At 36.8% G+C, this 27,206-nt stretch overlaps 4 protein-coding genes across 4 annotated transcripts; 2 read left to right on the forward strand and 2 right to left on the reverse strand.

Moving 5' to 3' along the window:
* Positions 1-428: 428 nt before the first annotated feature.
* Positions 429-2,235, forward strand: LOC143637273 (pentatricopeptide repeat-containing protein At5g15010, mitochondrial-like). Its single transcript, XM_077104705.1, has one exon. The coding sequence runs from the start codon at positions 880-882 to the stop codon at positions 2,191-2,193; it is 1,314 nt and encodes a 437-aa protein (XP_076960820.1). The 5' UTR covers positions 429-879; the 3' UTR covers positions 2,194-2,235.
* Positions 2,236-2,999: 764 nt separating this feature from the next.
* Positions 3,000-3,619, reverse strand: LOC143637335 (uncharacterized). Its single transcript, XM_077104750.1, has 2 exons — positions 3,584-3,619; positions 3,000-3,488 (listed from the first exon to the last, which is right to left on the reverse strand). The coding sequence occupies exons 1-2, from the start codon at positions 3,617-3,619 to the stop codon at positions 3,000-3,002; spliced, it is 525 nt and encodes a 174-aa protein (XP_076960865.1).
* A 60-nt stretch (positions 3,620-3,679) lies between these two features.
* Positions 3,680-5,449, reverse strand: LOC143637336 (uncharacterized). The gene is made up of 2 exons (XM_077104751.1): positions 4,906-5,449; positions 3,680-4,845 (listed from the first exon to the last, which is right to left on the reverse strand). The coding sequence occupies exons 1-2, from the start codon at positions 5,447-5,449 to the stop codon at positions 3,680-3,682; spliced, it is 1,710 nt and encodes a 569-aa protein (XP_076960866.1).
* Positions 5,450-8,439: 2,990 nt separating this feature from the next.
* Positions 8,440-25,235, forward strand: LOC143637274 (ricin B-like lectin R40G3). Its single transcript, XM_077104706.1, has 4 exons — positions 8,440-8,670; positions 10,076-10,198; positions 15,421-15,649; positions 24,928-25,235. Coding segments are annotated over exons 1-4 (585 nt in total). The 3' UTR covers positions 24,930-25,235.
* Positions 25,236-27,206: the final 1,971 nt, after the last annotated feature.

Consider the following 27,206-nt stretch of genomic DNA (forward strand, 5'->3'; position numbering starts at 1 on the left):
ACATTGTGTTAAATTTTGCGACCTATTATGTCTTTTTTTATTTATCATTGTATTGTTTGTTCATTTTCGAAATTGTGTTTTTTTTCTTGACATTGTGTCTTTTTGTCGGTTTTTTTTCCTGGAACGGGAATCACGGGGGAAACATTTTGGTTTTTAATTTTTTTTTGTTTTTTATTTATATTTTGAGTTATGATTTTTTAATTATTATTTTTTTTGAAATTATTATTGAGGGATTTTTTATGTGGCTACAAATCCTTCTCACACTTCTCATTTTTATCTTTTTTAATATTTTAAGTTTAGCCATTGTAATTATCCTACAATGTAATTATATAATTACACTATTTATATATTTAATTACATTATTTGATTTAATTTGTCCCAAGTTTTCAATTACCTTAAATAATAAAAATATATCATTTAATAAAAATAATGTTACTTAAATACTTGCGGAAAGACTAAAGAGGCAAGAACTCCGTCTAAGGTTTTATAGAAAAACAGCAGCAGTTCTCTCTGGGGCATTTCATCGAACACCTGGTATGTGTTTCTGTACTTTGTTTCTCGTAACTCTACTTCTGCTCATGTACGCATATTGCTTCCTTCGACTCAAACCCACTTCACCCAATCACCCTCATGACACCGTCATGCTTCCATTCCCAAATTAAACAATGTGGAAATACAGAACAAAATTAAGCCGATTATTATTATCAGTTCAATTTCAGTTCATCCCAAATCTTATCTCAACATGTTAATCCATCAAACCCCTTGCACAATTTCTCAATTAAACCCCTTAATTTAAGAACCCCAGATTCCGATGATGACATACTTTTGCCCAAAGATTCTGTCAAAAGACATGAAATTGATGCAAAACTGAAGTTAATAATGGACATAATCGGACCCCCGGGTCGAGATTTTGCGTCTGTGAGGTCGAATCTTGCGAAATGTAACGTGGCAGCCTCGCCGGAATTGGTAACAGAAGTTCTTTCCCAGGTGAGGAATAATTGGAAAGCTTCGTTTACGTTTTTCCAATGGGTCCGAATACAACCGAATTACGCGCATTCGTATTGTGACTACCATTGCGTGATCTTGATTTTGGGGAAAATGAGACGGTTCAATGCGGCGTGGGCGGTAATTAGTGAAATGAACAAAGGCGGAATGGTGACACCGCAAACGTTGTTGATCATGATCAGAAGGTATTCAGCTGTTCATGATGTAGACAATGCTATTAAAACGTTTTACGCGTATAAACGGTTTAATTTTCGAGTCAATGATCACGAGTTTCATGACCTTTTATCCGCACTTTGTCGGTACAAAAACGTTAAGGAGGCCGAGGTTTTGTTGAAACGTAACGAAGACGTGTACGCTTTGACAACGAAGAGTTATAATATTATTCTTAACGGATGGTGTAACGTTATTTGTAGTCCACGCGAGGGACGAAGGGTGTGGTGGGAGATGTGTAATAAAGGGGTCCCGAGGGATGTTGTATCGTATTCGACGATTATTACTTGTTATTCTAAATGTAATGAAGTTAAAGAAGTGATAAAGATTTTTAACGAGTTGAAAGGTTCGGATGTGAAACCGGATATAAGGATTTACAACGGTGTGATTCACGCGTTTTGTAAATCCGTGCTTGAAACTGAAGCGCGTGAGATTATGAAGTCGATGAAGGAAAACGGGATTCATCCGAATGTGGTTACTTACAACTCGTTGATTATGCCTCTTTGTAAAAAGGGGAAATCTTCGGATGCGTTTAAGGTGTTTGATGAAATGCTTCAAAGAGGGTTGACGCCTACTGTTCAAACATACCATGCTTTTTTTTGCGCGTGTAGGACGTCTAAAGAGGCGCTTTTGATATTGCAAAAGATGAATCAAATGGGGTGTTGCCCGAATCATGATACGTATACGATGTTGATTAGGAAGTTTTGTAGATGGGATGATTTTGAGAATGTGTGGAGGTTATGGGATGAGATGGTTAGAAACGGGCTTGACCCGGATAGGAGTGCTTATGTGGCGTTGGTTAACGGGCTTTTTTTGAATAGGAAGTTGGAGGAAGCGTATAAGTATTATTTAGAAATGAAGTCGAAAGGGCTGTTGCCTCATCCCGAGATGGAAGAAACAATGCAAGCCTGGATAGTGGGCAGGCAGGCGACAAAGCGGTCAATGGTCGAGTCAGGAACTAAATGTAGTAACGGGTAACGTGTTGTTTAGACGATAGTTTTATGTATGATTGTGATATCTAAGTTCAGTAAAATAATTGTGGGTTGGGTTTTTGTGATGTTTTGGTTAAATTTGTTGAAGGTTTATGGTTTTGTTTAGTTTTGTAGTTATGGTTGTCAACAAACATGATCAATAGAGATGTAAACAACTTACTTATAAAGAATATCTACCCTAAAGGGTTGTTTGGTTCATTCAGATTTGAATGAGCCAGATCTGAATGAGCCTCTGTTCCATTCAACAACAATATTGAGTCTGAATGATTCAGACCCAATTTTAACCGTTCAGATGTTTTTTCGTCTGAAACCAAACAATCTAAAGCCTGAATGAATCAGATGTTTTTATCTGAATGTTTTCATTCAGATGTAAACAAACAACCCCTAAATCTCTACCAATTTGGCAAGATTATTAAGAATTGTAATACAAAACCAAACGAACAAATCTAAATTGAACATGATGACAATATGAAACAATACAAACAACTAAATCAAACCATTAAGGACTAGAGAGCCAATGAAGATAAGCATAATCAGTGTTGTAAAAATCTTGTCTTTAGAGTATTATAGTGTGTAAGGCAATGGCGTAGCCAGGATTTTCTTCCTACGGGTTCGGAAATTTTCAAGAGACAGACGACCAATTGTCAATAGAAATTTTCTATCACTATTTCTGACCAGTCCGACTAAACGGTTCGGATCGTGTCATATAATAAAAATAGCAAAAATAAAATTAGAATGCAAAAATTGTAATACAAAACATGTCATTCGATATTAAAAGTCAACAGAAATTCATTAAAGTTGCATTCTACGGGGTTTCATTTTCTGAAACCTATCCATTACATCATCAATTGAAATTTTTCTAAGCAAATCTTTTTCAACAAAACAAATGCAACTCTCACTTAAATGTTCATCACCCATCCGATTACGCAAATCGGATTTGATGTACTTCATTGCTGAAAAGCATCTCTCAACAGTTGCAGTCGCGACAGGTAAAACGAGAGCTAACTTTAATAATCGGTAAACCAACGTAAAATTATTGTGTTTCTTTGTTTCAACCATCAATTGCACCAGACTAGATATGCTGTTTAAGTTGGCAAACCTTGTATCTTCTTTCAAATTATCAATATAGACTTCGAGTTCCGTACGGAGTCTATCTTTATCCTTTTCATCAAAATCATAGGGATGCATATCAACCAATCGCAGTAGCTTTGGTATATGGAACCCACGAAAACCATCACATGGACTCAAACTACTTATACAAGTTATTAATTCAGATGTTTCCTGAAAAAATAAAACAGAGAGAGAACAATCACATGGACAAGAACTATAACATGGGCTTAAACTACTCATACTAAAAATGAAATTAGACAAGTTACCTCACTAAAACGGTTTTCAAACTCTTGGATTTGCATATCTAGCACCGTGTTGAAACAGTCATATTCATAGTAGTGGCGCAATGTGATGTTTGTCTTCTATCTTGGCTTTTTTGGGTTAATGTATGGATCCTTCAAGTTCACTATTTCAAGCTCATGTTTTTCAAAAAAATAGTTAACTTCCTCAATGAATGAATTAAACCCATGTAATCTTAAAGACTCGAGTTGCCGCTTAGTCGATTTAATCAAAGATATTGCATTCACCAAATCTTGTTCTTTCTTTTGAAGACTTCTGGACAAAATGTTTGTGGTATCTAAAATACGCCTCATCAAGTGTAGATAAAACACAAAATCGTATTTTTTCATATCAGCTTGAAGTTTATCCGCTTGGTTTGAATGACCAATAGTTTTAGCGGTTTGTTCAATATACTCAAGAACTTCCATAACGGATGGATATAAGGTAACCAATCGATCTAGTGTTTTATAATGTGAACTCCACCGTGTATCTCCGGCCCTTGAAAGAGACAATTCTTGATTCAAACCACTTCCGGTACCAAACTCTTCTTCCATATTCTTTCTTTTTTCTTCCAACCTCTTCTGTTGAGATTCTCTAAGCTTATCTTGTCTTTTGCAAGATGCACAAACGACATTCGTCAAAAAGCCTACTTTTTCAAAAAGATCAGAAACACCCGTGTGTTTGTGTGCAACTGCTACAACTAGTTGAAGTTGGTGGGCAAAACAATGTATATAAAATGCTGAAACATTTTCTTTTAAAATTAAAGCTCTCAACCCATTAAACTCGCCTCTCATATTACTTGCTCCATCATAGCCCTGACCTCTAACCTTAGTCAAACTCAATCCATGTTGGGCAAACAAACCATCAATAGCAGATTTTAGACATAATGAAGATGTGTCACTTACATGAACAAAGCCAATAAGTCGTTCCTTAACTACCCCTGATTTATCAACGTATCGAATAACCACAGCCATTTGTTCCTTTTTGGACACGTCACTTGATTCATCCACTAATAAAGCGAAGACATCATTATCTAGTTCATCAAAAATTTGTTTTAAAACCTCCTGTGCAAAACATTGTTTAATCTCACCTTGAATAGTTGGAGATGTCATTTGGCTATTTCCTGATGCATTCCCCAAAATAACCTTCCCAAAATCTTCACTTAGTTCTCCAATTCGTTCTAAAATTTCCTTAAAATTTCCTTTATTATTAGAATCCTTTGATTCATTGTGTCCGCAAATAGATAATCCTTGGTTCAAGAATTTTTAAGCGACAGATACTGAAGCAAGTAATCTTAGCCGATAATTACGCTTTTGCTTATCAGTTGGTTTCTCAACGGCAGCTCGTATGGATCGATCTTGTCTAAGCAAATCTTCACCTTTTTTTACATAGTTGTTGTGAAGACTATTGATCTTACCCTGATGAAGCCTCATTCTTTCTACCCCCTTATTCCAACTATTAAAGCCCTCGTTAACAAACGCATCTAAATGATTTCCATATTGCTCTTTAAACAAATAGCAATACAAACAATATGCAAGATCGGTGGAAACGCTATACTCTAACCAACTCCCAAACCCAGACTTGTGATCAAACCAGTTTACTTGAAATTTTCTTGAATCCTTGGATTCCTTGCCAATCGTGGTTACCGGAGATATATGACCTTCAGGTTGACATGGCCCTTTAAGTAAGTATGCCCTCCTAATTTCATCTTGTTGATTTGGATGAAAAGAAGAAATTGGTTTTCGTTTAGCCGGGTCTGAAGGAAGATTGTCCAAATCAACAAATTCACGTATCCTAGAAGTTGAAGATTCAAGTCCTTCAACTTTTCTTTTTAAATATCGCTCTATTTTCATTATTTAAACCCTAAAATACAAATTAACAGAGCAAAATCACAAATTTATTCCATAAATAATTTTCTAGTTTCTACATGTATAAGAAATTGAGAGACATTGAAACTAAATAAAGAAAAATAAACATCATATACCTGCTCTGATGATGCTCCAATTCCGATTGCTATCGCCTGATTGTCGAACACTCATAACTCAATCTGCATGTCGATTGCTAATGGTGGAACTGAAGAGTCGACTTTTGTTGGTTCCAATATCGTAACTTTAAATGTGTATAGGTAATAGGTTATTGGTTATCTTAAATGGTTATGGGCTTATGTTTATAGAATAAATGTTATGGGCCAAACAAACTGTTGTTAATTTAAAAGTGGGTTAAGGTTCGTTATCAAGGTTTCTTTGGGTTCGGTGTAAATGTTTCTACGGGTTCGATGCCAAAATTTCTACGGGTTCGAAGTCGAAATAAATGAATATATAACACTAAAAAAAATTTTACGGGTTCGGCTGAACCCGTTGTCCATAGGCTAGCTACGCCCCTGGTGTAAGGTGTAGTGTATTTCATGAAGTGTGTGCTCATCTCGATGACACATTAATGTGTCGATGAATTTTGATTATGTGTGATAGAGAAAACTTGTCTTTGTCATTGCAAGGATGGCACATGGCATTCGGTAATTTAACTAGATCTGAAATGGTTTTAGAATTGAATTTGTTATATAAACGTGGAGGCAGGGATGTGGTTTGATTGGGATAATCGAGTCGGCCATCACTTGATCAATTATTATTCATTTAGGCTAAGGGTAGTGGGGCTTGGTTGAGCCCCAAGTGATCCAATATATTTGCGCCACGTAGGCGTTGATGTGGCACAGGATCAATCCCCTCAACCAAACCCCAGAGGGTGTAGTGGTCCAGGTGAACCGGGGCTTGATTGATTTTTTTTTTGTTTTTGTTTTACACACAAATATAAATTAAAATAATTCATTAAAACATAAATAGAATGGAAAATAAAAACATATATTTAAAATACATAAAAATAACATTTTTATTTTTTTCGCCAATTTCTTCCGAATATAATCTTTTTCTTCCTCCATTATTGCTTGGTCGGATAGCGGTAGGTGGCTAAAGTCTTTAGCTAGAAATGCCAAACTCTTTAACCGATTTTTTGTATGTCGAGCTTCACTAATCGAGAGGAGGGTACTTGACAATTCGTTAAATTTTATCTCGAGCTTCACCAATCCCGCTTCTCCGGTTTTCTTCTCCTTACCTTTTTGGGATTGTTCTGCGGGTTTAGCCGGCTCCGGTTGTGTGTTGATATTACCGTAACCCGAGCCCGACATGGTTTTAAATTTGAGAAGCTTAGAGAGGTTTTTAAAGTATTAGAGAGAAATATAGAGAGAATGGTGTGTTATTGTTATAGAATGTGGTAGTTATTTATAGTAAGTTTGAATTTAAAAAAAAAATCACATTTAATAGCCTCCAACGGCTATTTTTAAAAACTCAAACTAGCCAACGGCTAGTTTTGCCCCGCGGTCCCAGCCACGGGGGCCAACCGCGCCCCGGCTCACCTGAGGGGTGTAGCGGTGTTCGCGAGCCACATCAGCGGCCGCGCCTCCCGTTTACCCCCCATTACCCTCAGCCTTAAGGTTTATTTGGGTATAAAGAAATTTTGGACCTTCTTGTGTACTTGGTCGACTTTTATAAATAATTTATGTGTAGGGTGAAGTGATGAAAAACTAAACGTAAAGTTTTTATAGCAGATTTTGATGGAATCTTATGCCATATCATATAATTAACAAAAACTTAAGTCGCGTCAACTACTTTGCGGGTATTTGTGTAGCAATAAATCTAGTAAGAAAAACCTTATTTGATACTCGTTTCTCTGTTTTCATATGGGTGTATGAACTATCAAAATAAAATAAGAAAAACCTTATTCGATACCCATTTCTTTGTTTTCATATGGCCGTATGACCTATGAAAATCTAATAAGAATTGCCTTATTTGATATGTCTTTGTTTTAATTTGGGCGTATGAACTATGAAGTCATGATTATTTGATTAGAAGGTCAAGTCAGGTCGTATGAGTTAGATAGACAACATGCCTGATGACAGAAGTGACATGGACGGTGGACTATTTGTTAGATCAGACATCATACAGATCACATAACCCATATGAACTGGTGTGGTCTTGGTGTAGAGAAATGAGGGTTATATACCAATAGCAACTCCTTAAACGAAGCTCGCTTAGCTCTAAAACATCACTATAGACCATCAAAACTATCATTTCACTTTAGTTTATGTTAATTAGAAAAACAAACAACTTACTGAAAAATATGATATAACAAAATGTCCATTACTTTTAGAGATTTTACCACATATAGTAAAAATCGGTGTTCATAAATCATAAATGTTTTGAGTATATTAAACTTCAGATTTTATCTTGAACACACAAGCCTTAAAATGAAAATATGATATCATGCCATGTGTTCAAGATTTTTTAGCTTTTTTTTAACAACCGAATAGGGAAAAATAAAATAAAAATTAAGCTATTTGTCATCAATACACAACTACAAAATTAAATACAGCTAAACAATAAAATGTGACACCTAATATACATGCATGAATTTAGGACAACTTGCATTGTTCTTATTAAATGAAAAAAATTAAATAAAACTTCAAAATAAAATTTATTTTCATTTTCTCACACATCTTGAACACTCCAATTTGTTAAGCAGCTGGTTATTTAGGTCACCTACAAAACAATATTCAGTTAAATTTATGGTAGTTTTTTAGACGCTTTTGGAGTTTTAGTGTTTATAATACTTTATATCATTCCTCGTATCATAAGACAACACTCAACACACGTGGTCATGTCATAGCAAAAAAACAATAAATCGTGGGCACCACTTCCACACCGGCCAAAATAAATTAAGATCTTCTAACTACCACTTTAACCACTTCATCTATATAACTAACTTCTATATTCCAACCAGGTTTCACAATATTATGGATCGCCACCACAATAACTCACAGTCACACCACCAACAACAACAACCGCAAGCCGCGGTTGCAGTCCACCATGACTCTCACCACACCACCAACACCACCCACAGCTCAAAGTACACTGACAACAAACCCACTGTGAGGTTTTACTGCAAGGCCAAAACCGATTACTCGCTCACTATTCGTGATGGTAAAGTGGTTCTCGCACCTACCAACGCTTCTGATCATCATCAGGTATGCTCTCGTAATCACGGGTTCATTGATCTAGACATCAAGTGTTTCTTAAACTTAACTTTGATATCAATTGGTATAAACTAACCGTTGGCAAACACCCAAACGCTTATTGTATTAATAAACTATCTCAAAACTTAATTACAATAATGAAACGCTACATGGTTTATATAGATCAAACCTAAACACGTAGGAAACAGTAAGAATTAAATTGATAAATAAAATTATCTCTAACAACTTGAATCTATCGTTATCTTAATTAAGAACTATTAGCCCTCCATAAGCAGGATCGGCTCAAAGGGAAGGCGACGGATCTAGGCCCACTCTTCTGAGAGGCCCATACATTTTAAAAAAAATAATTTATATTTTTTATATAAATTGTTTTAAAACAAAAGCTTACAAAATAATTTATTGGTTGGTTGTATGAAAAGAGTGGATTATGGTAACAAAGTTCACATGTTCAATCCTACAATTAATGCTCATGATTTTTATAAAAAAAACTTTTCATTTGTGTTTTATTGACAAGTCATTTTAGTAACTTATTTATTAACTTTTTTTTGTCCGTTTTAGACTTTTGAAAAGCAACATTATTGATAAAATTGTCAATTTTTTTTATCATGTAATTGTTAAAATTAGTGCTATTATATTGTTAAAATCTTAACCGAACTATGTGAAATTTTGACACCGACCCCTGTGGAATTTTTAAATCCGACATGTGAAGAAAGAAGTTAGGATGACCATATGATAAATTACTCCGGCCGTCGGCTGTTCATGCTGGTGTTTGAAACTTTGAATGGTAACAAAAAGAGAAACAAGGGTTTGGGCCTGGGGATGCCCTATTTGTGTTTTACTTACCTGGGCTTTTTAATAGACTTGGTTAAATATCTAACAATAAACACTAAAATTTGATTTATTAAAAGGTTCTCTAAAATGTTCTATGATGGCCCCAGGGAGTCATAAAAAATATATATTAATATACATTTATGCACGTAGGAATTACATTGTGACCCCGGTCATAAAAAATCAGGTTCCATCAGTGACAAAGTAATTGGCGTTTTCGGTTATATTTCAAAAAATTTTAAAATAATAATCCGTAGAGCAAAATTTAAATAAATTGTATTTTAATTATGCATTTATAATAATATTTTGTTGGGTTATATATATAATGTGAGCTGACCCGATTCGACCCTATCAGATCGGTTGAACCGGACCAAACCAAAAAAGTTGTGTAGCGATTTGACCCGACCCGAATGGCCGAACCAGAACATTTTTTTTAAGTATAAATGAATACCGACCAAAAAAATTTCCGACCCCTGTGAGAAAATTTCCTGAACCCGCCACTGAGTTTACCGGGAACCTTTTTGATTATTTCTGATTTGGTTGACATTGTTTTTGAATTCTTACACAGCATTGGATAAAAGATGAGAAGTATAGCACCAAAGTGAAGGACGAAGAGGGCTTCCCGTCTTTTGCTTTGGTCAACAAAGCTACTGGACAGGCGATTAAACACTCTGCCCGTGCCGAGCAACCGGTATGAATTTATTTACGCTCATAAATAGATCAAGTATATTTAAATCTGAAGAGTGTTAAGTGGGTTGTGATGGTATTAGAGCAAGACTAATTGAAGGAAATGAAAGAAAACACAAAAATAAGAGCTCAAGAATTTTTATATAATTTTCAGTGGTACATGAAACTGATAGCACCTCTCCTTAAATAGATAAAATAACCTAAAAAGTCTCAACTGAAAGCAACGTAAACACGACTGGATGACCCAGTTTATTCTCACATAAAATAACAACTAGAAGACTAAGTAAAACAAAACCACGTGGGGGAAACGTGGGCAGTTATTCCAGGTCATGCACAACACCACTATTGCTTGAGCTCCATGCAAAAGACACGTTTGTATCACTCTTCAACATCCTCCCTTGAGACAAACTGTCTCACACCAAGCATCCATCGAAAATAAGCAAACTTGTCTTGGGTCACTGATTTTGTAAGAACGTCTGCCACCTGGTCATGAGTCCCACAGAAATCCAGACAAACAATACCCTTCTCAACCATCTCTCTTATAAAGTGAAACCGTAGCTCAATATGTTTAGCTCGACTATGATGAACAGGATTTTTTGACAAATTTATCGCTGACTGATTGTCATAGTAGATAACAGTAGGTTCAATCTGTTGGAGACCCATGTCTTCAAGAATTCTGCGAAGCCAGACGGCCTGAGAGGCTGCTCCTGCTGCCGAAATATATTCGGCCTCAGTGGTTGACATTTCCACCGTCGGCTGCTTTTTCGAGCTCCAAGAAACCGCACCACTTCCACACGTGAACACATATGCCGACACACTTTTCCGATCATCCACACAACTAGCCCAGTCACTATCGCTGTAGCCAGTAAGGACAATACTTTTCTTTCGAGCATACCACAACCCGTAGTCAGATGTGCAGGCCACATACTTGAGAATACGCCTGGCAACACCCATGTGAATTTTTGAAGGATTATGCATAAATCGTGAGATCATACTTACAGCAAAGGCCAAGTCTGGCCTAGTGGAGTAAGATAGATTAGACCACCAACCAGACTTCTATAAACCTCACCATTAGCAGCTTTAGATCCATCATGCAAGGAGAGCTTTTCATTGAAGTTCATGGGTGTTACCTCTTGCTTGCATGTTTGAACTTTGAACTTATCCAATAAACTTTGAGCATAAGTACCCTGGTGTAGAAACATTCCATCTTCTGCTTGAACAACCTCCAGCCCAAGAAATAGTTTGAGTTGACCAAGATCGGTCATCTCAAACGTATTCTTCATACTGGCCTTAAAGTCTTTAACAAGTATCGGGTTCGATGCGGTGCATATAATGTCATCCACATACATACACTACATCGTTACCAGAGTACTTGATATAGAACGTGGGTTCACTTGCACTTTTCTTGTACCCATGATCGGAGAAATACTTGTCAATTTTTGCATACCAAGCCCTAGGGGCTTGTTTCAACCCATATAGAGCTTTTCTGAGCCTATAGACCTTCTCTGGACAAGCTTTCGATACATAGCCTTTAGGTTGATCTACATAGATTTCTTCTAAGAGATCCCCATTGAGAAATGTGGATTTTACATCTAATTGATGCGCCTTCCAACCCTTTTGAGCAGCAACAGATATCATAAGCCGGATTGTTTCAAAGCGAAGAACCGGAGCGAAGGTTTCTTGAAAATCAATACCGGGTTGTTGTGAATAACCCTTAGCCACGAGCCTTGCTTTATGCTTCACATTAACACCATCAGAGTTTGGCTTAATTTTGTAAAGCCATTTTACTCCAACAGTGCTTCTCCCTGGTGGTAGGGATACAAGCTCCCAAGTGTGATTTTTTTCAATTGCATGTAACTCTCGGTTCATAGCCTCAACCCATTCTTTAGAAATGCAAGCTTGAGAATAACTTATTGGGGTATTAGCTGAGAGAGCAAATTGACAAGTGAAAACATCAAGATCACTATCAGACAACCCATCTCCACTAGTGTAGTTCTCCATCCAACTAGGTTTCTTTGACTGTCTTCGTGTGGGCCCATGATGCAAAGGAGGTGATGTGTTGTTGGTTGTTTGAGTGTGAGGAGATAAGTGAGCATTTAATATTGGGTTTATAGGTGAGGTAGGTGTGGGTGTCATGGAATCAGATAAAGTAGATGTACTACTTGCATTAGAGAATTCAAGTGAGTGGTTTGTGAGGTCACTTTCTTGTGAACTAGAAACGTGATCTTCTTGAATTGTTGAAGGAGTTGTCACATCATCCAACATAATGGTGGGGAAAGGTTCAACAAAGACATATGAGTTATTATTGTCACCTACTTTTTCATTATGACACCACTTCCATTTGTCCGCTTCAATAAAATCAACATCTCTTTTAATAGCTACTGACTGAGAATCTGGATAAAATATTTTATACACACCATTAACAAAGTTGGAGTAGCCTATAAGTATACCATTTTTTGCATGGTCATCAAGCTTTCTTCTGTGTTGTTGAGGTACAGTACCAAAGGCCACACAACCAAATGTCTTCAAGTGTTCAACAGAGGGCTTGACACCAGACCATGCATGAAGGGGAGTTTGATCTGTGAGGGACTTAGTGGGGGACAGATTGATTAGGTATACCGCAGCGGCTACTGCCTCAGCCCATAGGTAGTTGGGAAGCTCTTTGGCTTTTAGCATGCTTCGAGCAAGATCCATAACGGTTCTATTTTTTCGTTCTACAAACCCATTATGCTGGGGTGTGTAAGGAACGGTGACTTCACAAAATTCGCCACCTCTGTCACAAAAGGCATTAAAGTCTTGAGAACAAAATTCGCCACCTCTGTCAGATCGCAACACTTTAATTTTCAGATCACATTCATTTTCAACCATTGCCTTAAAACATTTAAACTTATTAAATGCTTCACTTTTGTGCATGAGGAAGTACACCCAACACATGCGGGTGTAGTCATCAACAAAAATGAGATAGTAAAGGCTACCACCAAGGCTAGGGGTATGCATGGGTCCACATATATTAGTGTGGACAAGGCCAAGTTTGTCCTTGGCACGCCATGAAGTTGAAACAAAAGGTTTCCTAGCCTGTTTACCCATGACACATGCTTCACAACAAAAATTTGTAGCAATCTTGGGTAACCCATAAACCATCTCTTTGTCAAAAAGTTTTTTGAGGCTATCATAATTAAGATGGCCATACCTGTTGTGCCAAACAATTGCTTCCTCATCTTGTCTGTTAGAAGGGCCTTCCTTTTTGGCTAGTAGGCAGGTTGCATCAAACACAAAAGTGTTGTTAGGAGCTACATTGATCACCAATATCTTCAACCCAGTTTTCTTGCTCCATATAGTGCATTTCCCTTCATCAAATAATAACCCATATCCTTTCTTCATGAGCTGCCCTACGCTTAGGAGATTGTACTCCAATTTTGGAGCGTAGAACACATCATCTAGTGTCTTATAAGTATTTCTCCCTGTGTGAATTTTTACCGATCCCCTTCCTTTAACTTCAATACGTTTTTTATCACCAAGTTTCACTTGAAGGCTGAAGGATTCATCAAGGCACGAAAAACTTCCTCGGTTGCCCGTCATGTGGTTGGAACACCCCGAGTCCACAAACCACATCTGAGACTTGGTGTCCAATGTTTCAGTGCATGTTACCAGAGAAGCATATTCACTGAGTTATTCATGAAAGGCTAAGAACAACCGAGCATTTTCTTCTTTTTCTTCTTGGTTACCGCCACCAAATTCTTCATTTTCGGCCATATTGGCTTGTGGTTCTTCTTGGTTATACCAGCAATCTTTCTTCACGTGCCCAAATTTCTTGCAAATAAAGCACTGAGGAACTTTACTTCTGTCTAATGTACCTCGTCCACGACCGGTACCTCTTCCACGGAATCCACCACGACCACGTCCACGACCAAAGGCGGTTTTAGGCTGGTCATAGGTGACTTGGAGAGCTTGCTCTTCTTGAATTTCTGGCTTTTTTATTGCAACACTAGTTGAACTCCTGTGAATGATACGTTCTTCCTGAGATTGCAACAACCCCATAAGCTTAACCGGAGTGAGCTTATCGGAATCGAAAACAACCTCGATGGAGGGAATTACGTAATCATATTTAGGGGTCAAGCTGCGTAGTACCTTTTCAACAACCTTTTGATCAGTAAGTTCCTCACCATAAGAGCGTTGCTTCCCAACGTTATCCATAATTCTTGAAAAGTAAGTTCCAACATTTTCATCCTCTTTCATAGAGAGGTTCTCAAATTCTCGTCGAAGCCCTTGTAGCTTAACGGATTGGACTTGTGAGTCCCCTTGAAACTCAATCCTTAGTGTTTCCCATATTTCTTTAGCGGATTCTGCAGCGACAATTCTAGAAAACAACAGGTCATGGACACCCTGCTTGGACACCCTGCTGGAGGATCGACATGGCAAGGGCATCCTTCTTCTTTGTTTCTCTTCGATCAGCGGACGTGTCAGGAATGGCTGTTATGCCCAGAAACACAACGTCCCAGAGGTCTTTTGATTTGAGTATTGTCTTCATTCTGATGTTCCAATGGTCGTACCCCTCGCCCTTGAATACTGGGATTGAGACGGACGAAGTGGAGTTTGGAAGTGGGTTTGAGTCTGCCATGAGGAATAGAGTAAACAGAATCACGAACAGAGTGAGGATGAGAGCCAGATCAAGGCTCTGATACCAATTTGATGGTATTAGAGCAAGACTAATTGAAGGAAATGAAAGAAAACACAAAAATAAGAGCTCAAGAATTTTTATATAATTTTCAGTGGTACATGAAACTGATAGCACCCCTCCTTAAATAGATAAAATAACCTAAAAAGTCTCAACTGAAAGCAACGTAAACATGACTGGATGACCCAGTTTATTCTCACATAAAATAACAACTAGAAGACTAAGTAAAACAAAACCACGTGGGGAAACGTGGGCAGTTATTCCAGGTCATGCACAACACCACTATTGCTTGAGCTCCATGCAAAAGACACGTTTGTATCACTCTTCAACAGGTTGTAGACCCAAAAATTGTATTAGACATATTTCTATAAATGAACCGAACATTCAGCGAATGATTCATAGGGAAATTCGTATATTTATAAACTAAGAAACATGAACAAAAGTTTGTGTACTTTCTTGATGCCTTGTTTGGTTACAGTATCATGTCTCATAATCATTTTGAAACCCGAATGCGAAACACCCCCTTATAAATTTTTTGAATGTTTGTATAGGTTGAGCTGGTAGAATACAATCCAGATAAGCTTGATGAGTCTGTTCTTTGGAGCCAGAGCAAGGATTTGGGTGATGGTTTTCATGCAGTGAGGCAGGTTAATAACATTAAACTCAATGTGGATGCCTTTAATGGTGACAAAGATCATGGTGGTGTTCGTGACGGCACCAAAATTTATCTTTGGGGTTGGACCAAGGGTGATAACCAGCGGTGGACCACCGCGCCTTTCTGTAAGTTTCTTGACATGTTAGACTGCTTAACAAGCCGGGACAGCTTCATTTTAGGTTTGAGCTTGAAAATTCTTTAACGAGATGAAATTTTAAGCTTGAACTTGACTCAGATAAAGCTCGGAACTCGTATATTTTTGAAAGTTTTAATTATTTAGTAATTTTCATATAGGGGATGGATTTTGCAAGAAGTGATATTACAACAAGAAGTGAATGTGTAACTCCATTAATCCCTAATTTTTCATTCCCTTACTTAAGATGTTACCCACATTTTGTATTTATGTCTTAATTGTTGGAATATCGTATGCCCGAGACACGTAATTAGGTTAATGTGGCTAGTTGTGTTTGATCCAAGTCGGGTCATACCCAATAACGAGTTAGACACACACCAATTATGTATTTGTTGAGATATGATCTATAAAACAAATACAGAACACGACACATTCAGAAATCGGGTTTCTGAATAATTACTTGAAAGTGTTAAATAAATTCATTGGTTAATTTATTTATTCAAATAATTATTATTGGAATGATTATTTAATTATATGTTCTTTTATAAAATGGTTTATAAAAGATGGGGTGTTTATATATTTTATAATGTATAAAATAAATAAAAAAAAAAATATATATATATATTGGGGCCGGTTTTAGGGTGGGCCCCACACCCCATGTCTTGGTCAAATCTTGAGTATGGGTTACTTAAACCAAAATACCTAACATCAACTAACATCATGGGATTTGAATGATGATAAGGTATGAAAGATCAAGATGATTATTGATATATATACTTTCAAGTAAACAAAAATAAAGACACAACTCTTCCTTTCTTTCTTTCTTGTTTACGGCCAAAAGAAAAAGGAAGGGCTCGGGTCTCGTTTTTCGTGTTCAAGCTTCCTAGCATAGCTCGGTGTGTGTTGGAGACTCGGGGTATATTCCGTTTGAGGGTTTTCCTTTGAAAGTCTAGCATTCACATCATCATCTTCTTCAACCATCTACTAAACTCTTAAAGGGTTAAGAATGTAAGTATTTACTAGCTTGATAGTTTAGCTTTTCCGTATCATTTGATCCTTGCTTCGGGTTTCTAGTAAATAGATTATTGGTAATCTTATAACATGAATAAACTAGGTTATTCATGAACATATACATATGTTTAGTTTGTAAATATCACGCTTCCGCCTTAATTGTCACTAGTTAAATGGTTAACTAAGTTTGTTAATTTCATAGAAACCCAACAAATGGCATCAAGAGCCGGGATACGGGAAACTAAGCTTCGGGTTCTCGGTTTTATATTTTTTCCCCTTGAAAGATTTTATACAAAAATTAACATGCATATTTTTTTTTGTATTTAATCTTGTTATATTTTTGGCTTTGTTCAAAAAAAAAAAAAATATATATAAAACCGATTATATGGGCCAAAGCCCAAATCGGGTGATTTTGGGCCGAAGCCCACTTGGATATGGTTATTGGGCTAACCGGAAATAAAAGGGAAAAGCTATATGGGCCGAAGCCCATTTTTGGTTAAATGGGCCGAAGCCCGTGAGTTTTTTTTTAATTGGGCCGAAGCCCATGTGTTTTGCACATGTGGGCCGAAGCCCATAATCACGTTATTGGGTCAAGCCCAAATTGGGTTGGGCTAGGCCCGATAAAGCCAAGGGGTTTTGGAACGGATTCCTAAGACATAACGGGTTATGTTTGTTAATACTAGACCGAGCCGTAGACCAAGTGGATGTTTGTTTGTGGTTGATGTTGTGATTGTAGTTAATTATTCAAGTTTCGGTTTGTAATAATTAATTAGGGGCAATTTTGTAATTTTGTAATTATTTATTCATATGGGTATGTAATAAATAGGTTATTTGTAATATCTTTATTTTATAGAAAAATGTATTAGGACATTTGTTTTGTAAAATAAAGAAGATTGCAAAATTGGAAATTTGGGCCTAATTGGGCCGGGTATGGTAATAATGGGTCTCACAAGCCCATTAAGGGATTCAAGCCCAAAAGGACCTAAGCCCACCAATGAGCCCAAATGGAAGCTTATGGAAGCTAAGGCCCAAGTTCAAGCCCAGTGGATCACAACGGGGTTGAAGAAGATGCTCGAAGCATTTGGATGCGGGATCGAGTGGGAGCTACAACATCCATGTGTCATGTGTCCCTTAGGATTGGACCTAAGACACACACTTGTTTCGGCTAACAAGTGTGGTCTAATTTAGTGGCTCGTGTCTAGTATAATTGTGTATGCTTGTTAATTGATTGTTTGATTGTGTGGTTGTTAGATATTAGGATATCAACTTCGTCACATAGAATTAATTAACAAAGCATAAAACGGGTTCTAATAATTATCGGTAATTACGTGACACATAGTTTAATAAAATGGATTTATTAACTAGCCGTCTCACGCCCATAATAAAATGGCTTTATTATAAATTAGAATTTTGAAAAATGATTTCAAAATATCGTGTTACTAAATGCATGTTAGAACATGATTTAAAGTTTTACAACTAGAATTATTAAAACTAAAAATTCCCTTTTAAAATTAAGGATAATAAGTTAAAACACCATCCTTTTGTATAACGCTTAACATATTAGTAAGCTCTTAGTGGGAAAAAGGTCACCTAACTGCGTAGAGTAAATTAATATGTTGAGGTAATATTGGCATATAAATGGGAAAAAGGTCACCTAACCGTTTGTATGTTAATATTACAAGTTGATACAAGTAGGACGACTTAAATTAGAACCATGTGAAGAGGGTCACCCAAGCATGGGGTCTAATAGGTGTTGATGGGATAAACATGCCGACACGAAATATGATTTCGAACCGGTCCCATAAACTCTAGAAGTTGCAAAAGGGTTTGCAATTGTTATGAATAACTACCTTGATAAACCGACAATGGGAAAAAGGTCACCTAACCGGAGTCAGGTTTATCGTTGGATTCTAGATTTTAATTATTAATTATATTTGGTATATATAAAAAGGGTATTAATAATTAAAAAGGTAAAACACTAAAATGAACTTAATTAAAATTCTGCAGATGGCCGCACACGTCGACGACAACATAATCCCTAACGTCCAAAATGTCTCTCTCCGATCTATTCTCGCTAAAGACCGTCTTAACCACAATAACTTTTCGGATTGGTTCCGAAATTTAAGGATTGTTCTAAAACAAGAAAAATTATATCATGTTTTGGAAACACCTATCCCCGAAGAACCGGAAGAGGGAAGTGAGGTCGAATATATGAATTGGGTCAAACTCACGGAAGATTCCATTCAAGTGTCATGCCTCATGTTGGCGACTATGGTTCCCGAAATCCAAAAGGATTTCGAAAACCATAATGCGTACGACATGATTACTCAACTTAAGGAAATGTTCCTTAAGCAATCAAGAGTTGAAAGGTTCGAAACGGTTCGAGCCTTGCATGCATGTAGAATGGATGATAATCAACCAGTTTCAACTTATGTACTTAAGATGAAAAGTTACATTGATCGCCTCGCCAAGCTCAATTGTCCCATCTCAAAAGAGTTAGCAACGGATTTGATCCTTAACTCTTTGTCGAAAAGGTTCGACACATTCGTGTTAAATTATAACATGAACGGGTGGGACAAAACCATTGGAGAACTTCACTCAATGCTTAAAACAGCCGAGGCGAGCATGGGCAAAAGGGTTTTACCCATGTTTGCGATCAATGAAGGTAGATCCAAGAATCGATCTCAACCCAATCTTAAGGCTAAGGTAGCCAAAAGAAAGGGTCCTCCTGTGCATCTTAAGGGTAAGGGCAAATCACCGGTTATGGCAAAGAAACAAAAGGTTATGGAACCGAGGGGTCATAAGGATGATCCTTGTTTTGGTTATGGGGAGACCGGACACTGGAAACGCAATTGCCCGGTCTACCTAAAAGAGCTAAAAGACAAGAGGAATGCGGCGCATACCTCGGGTAATGTCTTTATGATTAATGTTGAGCTAAATCTTATTTCTTCTAACACATGGGTATTGGATACCGGATGTGGAACTCATATTTGCAATTGGTTGCAGGGGTTCAAAAAGAATGAAGACTTAAAGAAGGGCGAAGTGAATCTTTTCATGGGCAATGGTGCAAGGGTGCACGTGGTCGCTAGAGGAGACTTCACTTTATCGCTTCCAAGTGGTTTGGAAGTTGTTTTGAGAAATGTTTTGTATGCTCCTAGTTTGACTAGGAACATTATTTCTGTGCACCTTCTTAGACAATGTAATTTTGACTTTAAATTTGTAAGATCAGAAATGCATGTATCATCTAATGGTATCTTTTATTTTAAAGCTGTACCAAACAACGGTATTTATGAATTGGTTCATGATAATACCTTAAATAGCTCATTATATCAAACTTCTACTAAAAGACTCAAAAAGGATTTGAGTGATTCCTACATTTGGCATTGTCGCCTTGGACACATAAACAAGAATCGTATAAATACTCTCCAAAAGAAAGGTCTTTTGAAAACAAACGAGTTAGGTTCGTTTGATGAGTGTGAATCTTGTATTCAAGGCAAGATGACCAAAGAGCCTTTCAAAGGTACAAATGAAAGGGCTAAGGATTTGTTAGGTATCATACATACGGATGTATGCGGACCTTTCAAGCCAACTAGTAGGAATAGTGAAAGGTACTTCATTACCTTTACCGACGATTTTAGTCGATATGGGTATGTTTATCTAATGAAACACAAACATGAAGCCTTTGAAATGTTCAAAGAATTTCAAAATGAAGTACAAAATCAGCTCGACCGAACAATCAAGGTACTCCGCTCCGATAGAGGAGGCGAATACCTAAGTGAAGCTTTTCAAAGTCATCTTAGAGATTGTGGGATTATTTCACAGCTCACTCCTCCTGGAACTCCTCAACATAACGGAGTATCCGAAAGGAGGAATCGAACACTGTTGGACATGGTTCGATCAATGATGGCACGAAGCTCACTACCGCCATCATTTTGGGGATATGCGCTACTCACAGCGGCTCGTATTTTGAATATGGCCCCGACCAAAAAGGTGGATCGAATACCCTATGAAGTGTGGCATGGAAAGGTTCCATCCTTTTCATATTTAAGGGTATGGGGATGCATAGTTTATGTTAAACGTGACACCCCAAATAAACTTGAGGCTCGATCCATCAGGTGTATCTTCATAGGATACCCAAAGGATGATATAGGATATATATTCTATGATCCTAGTGAACAAAAAGTGTTTGTTTCACGCAAAGGATACTTCTTAGAAACTAGGTTCCTTATGGAAGGACCTAGTGAAAAGAGAGTGGAACTTGAAGAGGTTCAAGAATCACTGGATGATACACAGTTGGTCGATACTAGCTTTCAACACGAGGATGTTGAAGATGATCAAATGGTTGATCATACACACGTTGCTCGCAGATCTAATAGGATTAGTCGACCTCCCAAGAAATATGGATTTCTTGTGGATGATTGTTACTTGGTCGATTCGGATGAACCGATCTCCTACAAAGATGCTATGTCACAATCTGATTGTGACAAGTGGCTTGAAGCCATGAGCGCCGAGATGCAATCCATGCACGATAACCAAGTTTGGGAATTGGTTGATCGTCCACTTAACTCCAAACTGGTTGGATGTAAGTGGGTCTTCAAAAGGAAGACCGATATGCATGGAAATTTAGATACTTACAAAGCACGACTTGTAGCAAAAGGTTTCACGCAAACTCAAGGGATTGATTATGATGAAACCTTCTCGCCGGTCGCGATGCTTAAGTCGATCAGGATATTATTTGCCATTGCAGCTCATTTTGATTATGAGATATGGCAAATGGATGTCAAGACCGCTTTTCTAAATGGATATCTTGAGGAAGATGTCCATATGGTTCAGCCTGAAGGTTTTGTCGATCCATCTAATCCAGATAAAGTTTGTAAGTTAAAGAAATCAATCTACGGGTTGAAACAAGCATCACGAATGTGGAATCATCGTTTTAATGAAGAAATCAAAGCGTTTGGTTTCGTCCAAAACGGTGATGAGGCGTGTGTGTATAAATGGGCTAGTGGGAGTATAATCATTTTCCTTATTTTGTATGTCGATGATATACTTTTATTTGGAAATGATATACCAAGTATGGAAAACGTTAAAGCGTGGTTAAGTAGTTGTTTCTCAATTAAGGATCTTGGAGAAGCGACATATATCTTGGGAATAAAGGTCTATAGGGATAGACAAAGGAAATTGATCGGACTCAATCAAAGTGCGTACATTGATAAAATCCTGAAAAGGTTCAGGATGGAAAACTCTAAGAAAGGTTTGGTACCTATTCCTAGAGGAACCGTGTTGAGCTCATCCCAAAGTCCTAGCTCTAAGGAAGAGCAGGATAGGATGAAGCATGTTCCTTATGCTTCGGCAATAGGATCTATTATGTATGCAATGATGTGCACCAGACCGGACGTCTCGTATGCTTTAAGCATAACGAGTAGATACCAGCACAACCCAGGTGACAGTCATTGGATGGCTGTCAAGAATATATTAAAATACCTTAGAAGGACTAAGGATATGTTTTTAATATATGGGTCTGGTGAGGAGGAACTCGTCGTAAAGGGTTACGTGGATGCGAGTTTCCAAACTGACCGAGATGATTCTCGGTCACAGTCGGGATATGTCTTCATTTTGAATGGAGGCGCTGTCTCTTGGAAGAGTTCGAAGCAGGATGTTGTCGCGTTATCCACTACAGAATCTGAGTACATCGCCGCTTCAATGGCAGCCCAAGAGGCTGCATGGATGAAAAAGTTCATCATGGATCTAGGGATTATCTCTACCATTCAGGAGCCCCTAGAGATATTCTGTGACAATGAGGGTGCTATTGCACAGATTAAGGAGCCTCGTGCTCATCAGAAAACGAGGCACATTGAGCGCAGATTCAACTACATAAGGGATGAAGTTGAAAAGAGAAAGATATGTATTCATAAAGTTCATACCGATCAAAATATTGCGGACCCACTCACGAAGCTCCTCGATAGGCCAAAGCATGAGGGTCATGTTTGTGCATTAGGACTTCGGTATTCTAGTGAGTGGATTTAATCTGTATTTAGTGTTTGTATAAGAACGAATGTAATGGGTATCTCATGAAAATTAATTATATTTTAATTATTAAATGAGTTATGTTCTATATTTGCATGTTTAATCCATGAATGACTTATGTTGTTCTAAACGTCCGTAGTCGATCATGCTTGTGGGAACAAGTATGAAGGTAAGACTATTATGAACCCGGATTGGTTGATATTCATGTGATGAATATAAGGCATAGGTTTGCCACCAAGGTTCATAGATATTTGTGGGATACAAATATTGGACATGATCCGCTCTCAAGGATCACTGCATAGAGTTAGTGCAACTGATCATAAGTAATCCTTGAGTAAAGGCGAGTATCATTGTGTCCTTTGACCTGAGATGCATATTGGATCTGGTCTTTTCATCAAGTCTGATAACTTGACTCTCTTCTTTGTTTTTCGGTAACACGATGACGTAAAAGAAAGAGCTCAGATATCATACGAGATGTCAACAAGGATGTATGCAGTCAAGATGGGATTTGTTCCTCTTATGTGTTGAGAGTTTAGATGTCTAAGGCCTGTTAAGTTAAATCAATGAGAGAATGATCAATCTGTGTCTCTTCGATTTGACAGGACATCTAGCAACAAAGGGATGTAATGATAAGACTTACCTATATCATATCAAGTATGGACTTGAAGGGGATGATGTTATTGAATGGCACTTAGTCAAACACACTAGGGATGGTGAACTGTTGTTAGGCGGTATTCACCATTAGCGTTAACTACCTATGAGTCTCGTGCAAGTGGGAGATTGTTGGAATATCGTATGCCCGAGACACGTAATTAGGTTAATGTGGCTAGTTGTGTTTGATCCAAGTCGGGTCATACCCAATAACGAGTTAGACACACACCAATTATGTATTTGTTGAGATATGATCTATAAAACAAATACAGAACACGACACATTCAGAAATCGGGTTTCTGAATAATTACTTGAAAGTGTTAAATAAATTCATTGGTTAATTTATTTATTCAAATAATTATTATTGGAATGATTATTTAATTATATGTTCTTTTATAAAATGGTTTATAAAAGATGGGGTGTTTATATATTTTATAATGTATAAAATAAATAAAAAAAATATATATATTGGGGCCGGTTTTAGGGTGGGCCCCACACCCCATGTCTTGGTCAAATCTTGAGTATGGGTTACTTAAACCAAAATACCTAACATCAACTAACATCATGGGATTTGAATGATGATAAGGTATGAAAGATCAAGATGATTATTGATATATATACTTTCAAGTAAACAAAAATAAAGACACAACTCTTCCTTTCTTTCTTTCTTGTTTACGGCCAAAAGAAAAAGGAAGGGCTCGGGTCTCGTTTTTCGTGTTCAAGCTTCCTAGCATAGCTCGGTGTGTGTTGGAGACTCGGGGTATATTCCGTTTGAGGGTTTTCCTTTGAAAGTCTAGCATTCACATCATCATCTTCTTCAACCATCTACTAAACTCTTAAAGGGTTAAGAATGTAAGTATTTACTAGCTTGATAGTTTAGCTTTTCCGTATCATTTGATCCTTGCTTCGGGTTTCTAGTAAATAGATTATTGGTAATCTTATAACATGAATAAACTAGGTTATTCATGAACATATACATATGTTTAGTTTGTAAATATCACGCTTCCGCCTTAATTGTCACTAGTTAAATGGTTAACTAAGTTTGTTAATTTCATAGAAACCCAACATTAATACACATTCAAACATACATATACACATACAAATGTACCGAGTCACATTGATACCTACGTACCTACACACGTACATACGCACCTCCACACATACATACGCACCTACACAACACACCTACACATAAGAAATGAAGTGAAATTAAGGATTAATGGAGTTACACCTTCACTTCTCGCACTTCTCGCTGTAAAAAAACTTCTGAAATGATCAAATACCTTTTCATATATGGATATATATACAACATAAAAAATGTGATACAAATATTTTTTTTCATAAAGCGGGTCAACAAGTGAGCTTACCTCGGCTCATAATTTATAATAGTCAGCTCAGCTCGACTCGACTTGAAAATTTAAGCTGATTTTTAAGAAGCTTTTTTAAGTGAGCTAAGAACTATTTTATTGGCCTAATAAATGTTATATGATAATCATAATTGAACTTCTGTTGCAAATGATTTGAACAGTTAAGGAGCTACATAAATGAATGGTTTATGATATTCTAATTGTATGGTATGTGCAGGATATATCGCGTGTGTTGTTGCGGTCTGGTGCTTTTGTTTATGCCCACGGTGACGCTCATATGTATGTTTGAATGATGTTTGTTTTAACGTTGTGATGGCGTTTTATATAGCATGATAGTCGAGCAGTTACAAGGCTCGACACTATGGATAGGACTGCTTGAGACTATTAGTGTTTATGTTTGTTTGTACGTAGATAAATGTGTGAGAATAATATATGTGGACTTGAGTGATTTCGGTTTCTTACATTCGATCTTAACAATGCAAGTTTCTTCGATATTTCCACATCACTCATACATTAATAAAAAAAGGAAAAAAAGGGTAATAAATGGATTCTATTTTTAAAAAAAAAACAGTAACGTATATAAAAAAAACTAGGGAGAAGCCTGGTAAAAAAAGCTTGCATAAATCCGAATTCCACGTTTCAAATGCACATCACCTTCCCAAGATAGTTGTGCACCATCTTTTCCTTTATAATTAAACACATGCAATTAATGGAGCAACTCTAAATCACAGTTTCATTTTAAAATTAAAAAGATTGTCACTAATTTTATTATTTTTTTTTGGAGTGAGTACATGCAAGTCAGTGACGGAACTTGAACTTTTATATTGGAGGGGCTGAAAATAATCGTACATTCAAATCATCAAACTTTGTATCACAATCAACGAATAACGATTGAAGTAGATATAAGGCTTTTAAAAAGGCTGGTATAAGCCTATTTTTCTCTAAAATATGTTTAAAATAAGAAAATATTAGATTAAAAAGGTTATCATCTTCCGAAAAAAAGTTAACATAACTACAATTTCTTTTCAAAAAAATCAGAAAACTAAAAAAGTAAATATGAATCTAAATCAATAAAATGCTATGCATTATATGTATGAGAATAAAGCAAAATAAAAAAAAATAAAAAAAAAATACTTGTTAAAGCCTACAACTTCCAATGCATCAATTTCAATGTATAAATTATGGGTGTTTATGGTTCGGTTTCAAACCGCGAAACTGCTCAAACCGGCCAACGGTTTGGTTTCATGGTCGGTTTTTTTACCTAACTTTCGGTCGGTCGGTTTTAAAAGTTTCAAGCCATAGTGAACGGTTTGGTCGGTTTATACCGAAAACCAACCGTATTAAACCGGACTGGACCATAAGAATTTTATATATTAAAGTTATGAGATATTTCATATAAATATATATTAGGCATGATTATACATTTATAATTAAAAACTGTTTTAACTTCAGTTAAGTTAAACAAATAAAAAATAAGCTAACCTGCTTATTTTGTTCTCAATTCGGTAACTTTAGTGTGCTTTTAAAGTTGTGGGTTTCCAACATAGTAATTCTCGTATGGTCATTTTATGAAATCATTATAAATTATTTATAAATGCCCATAGATTTTGTGTTATCTGACTCACGTTGAAACCGGTTATGTTCCTTTTGAAATTGCTTATGCATCTAGGTTCTTTTAATTCTTTTGCAGAAATCGTTTATTTTGGGCATCTTGTATAAAAACCCAACGAGGTCAAACCGTGAAGCCAAACCGGAACCAAACTGTTATTAACGGTTTGGTTCAGTTCGGTTTAAGAATTATACGGTTTAGTTTTGGTTTACAAAAATAAAAACCGTTACTAACGGTTTGGTTTACGGTTTGACCCAAAAACCATGAAAACCGGACCATGAACACCCTTAGTATAAGTCAAAATTTTGTTTTGACTTCAAACTTTTAACACATCATCTTTCACACTTCAAAATACCTGCAACTATATCTCTCGAGCTCACTCATGGACGTTCTTGTTCGTAAAAAAAACCCATGCCAGTTCTTTTCATACTGATATTTTTCTATCAATTCTCTAAAATACAACGATTCAAGGGGCCAAAGTTCAAACCCTAAAAAACCAACTTCTACAAAAAACCCATGTTAACAAAAATTTTGGTTGGAAAACAGGGGGCCACGACCCCTCCCCGTCCCTATAAAAGTATGCCCCTGATGCAAGTCAATATTTACCTAGCTAGTTTGAATATTTTTAAGTGTATATTGTTTAAAGTAACACATGTTAATCGTTAAGTTCTTTAATTCACGACATACAAGTGTATGACGCGTAAACAATTCTAGAATGTGAAAAAACGAAAGATCTATTTTTGTTTTTGTGAAAAGGCTAAGGGGCTTAAAATGTCATGCTGTAAACCAGATGGGGTGGTACGGATGACGCGTAAACAATCGTGGGAGTTGAACGTAGAAGCTCATTTTGAACCAATGCCGTGATTCTAATGAAAGCAATTTCCTCT

This window comes from Bidens hawaiensis, unplaced genomic scaffold (genome assembly GCF_021521415.1).
Source record: "Bidens hawaiensis isolate Kalapana, Puna unplaced genomic scaffold, B.hawaiensis_p1.1 tig00008219_1, whole genome shotgun sequence".
Classification (NCBI taxonomy): Eukaryota; Viridiplantae; Streptophyta; class Magnoliopsida; order Asterales; family Asteraceae; genus Bidens; species Bidens hawaiensis.

Excerpts from the sequence above, each read along its gene's own strand:
- LOC143637274 (XM_077104706.1), top strand. The coding sequence starts at position 8,440 with ATGGATCGCCACCACAATAACTCACAGTCACACCACCAACAACAACAA. Across the intron at positions 8,671-10,075 it reads ACGCTTCTGATCATCATCAG|CATTGGATAAAAGATGAGAA; the intron begins GTATGCTCTCGT and ends ATTCTTACACAG. Across the intron at positions 10,199-15,420 it reads CTGCCCGTGCCGAGCAACCG|GTTGAGCTGGTAGAATACAA; the intron begins GTATGAATTTAT and ends ATGTTTGTATAG.
- LOC143637335 (XM_077104750.1), bottom strand. The coding sequence starts at position 3,619 with ATGCAAATCCAAGAGTTTGAAAACCGTTTTAGTGAG. Across the intron at positions 3,489-3,583 it reads TTGAAAACCGTTTTAGTGAG|GAAACATCTGAATTAATAAC; the intron begins GTAACTTGTCTA and ends TTATTTTTTCAG.
- LOC143637273 (XM_077104705.1), top strand. The coding sequence starts at position 880 with ATGGACATAATCGGACCCCCGGGTCGAGATTTTGCGTCTGTGAGGTCG.
- LOC143637336 (XM_077104751.1), bottom strand. The coding sequence starts at position 5,449 with ATGAAAATAGAGCGATATTTAAAAAGAAAAGTTGAAGGACTTGAATCT. Across the intron at positions 4,846-4,905 it reads ACCAACTGATAAGCAAAAGC|GATTATCTATTTGCGGACAC; the intron begins GTAATTATCGGC and ends TCTTGAACCAAG.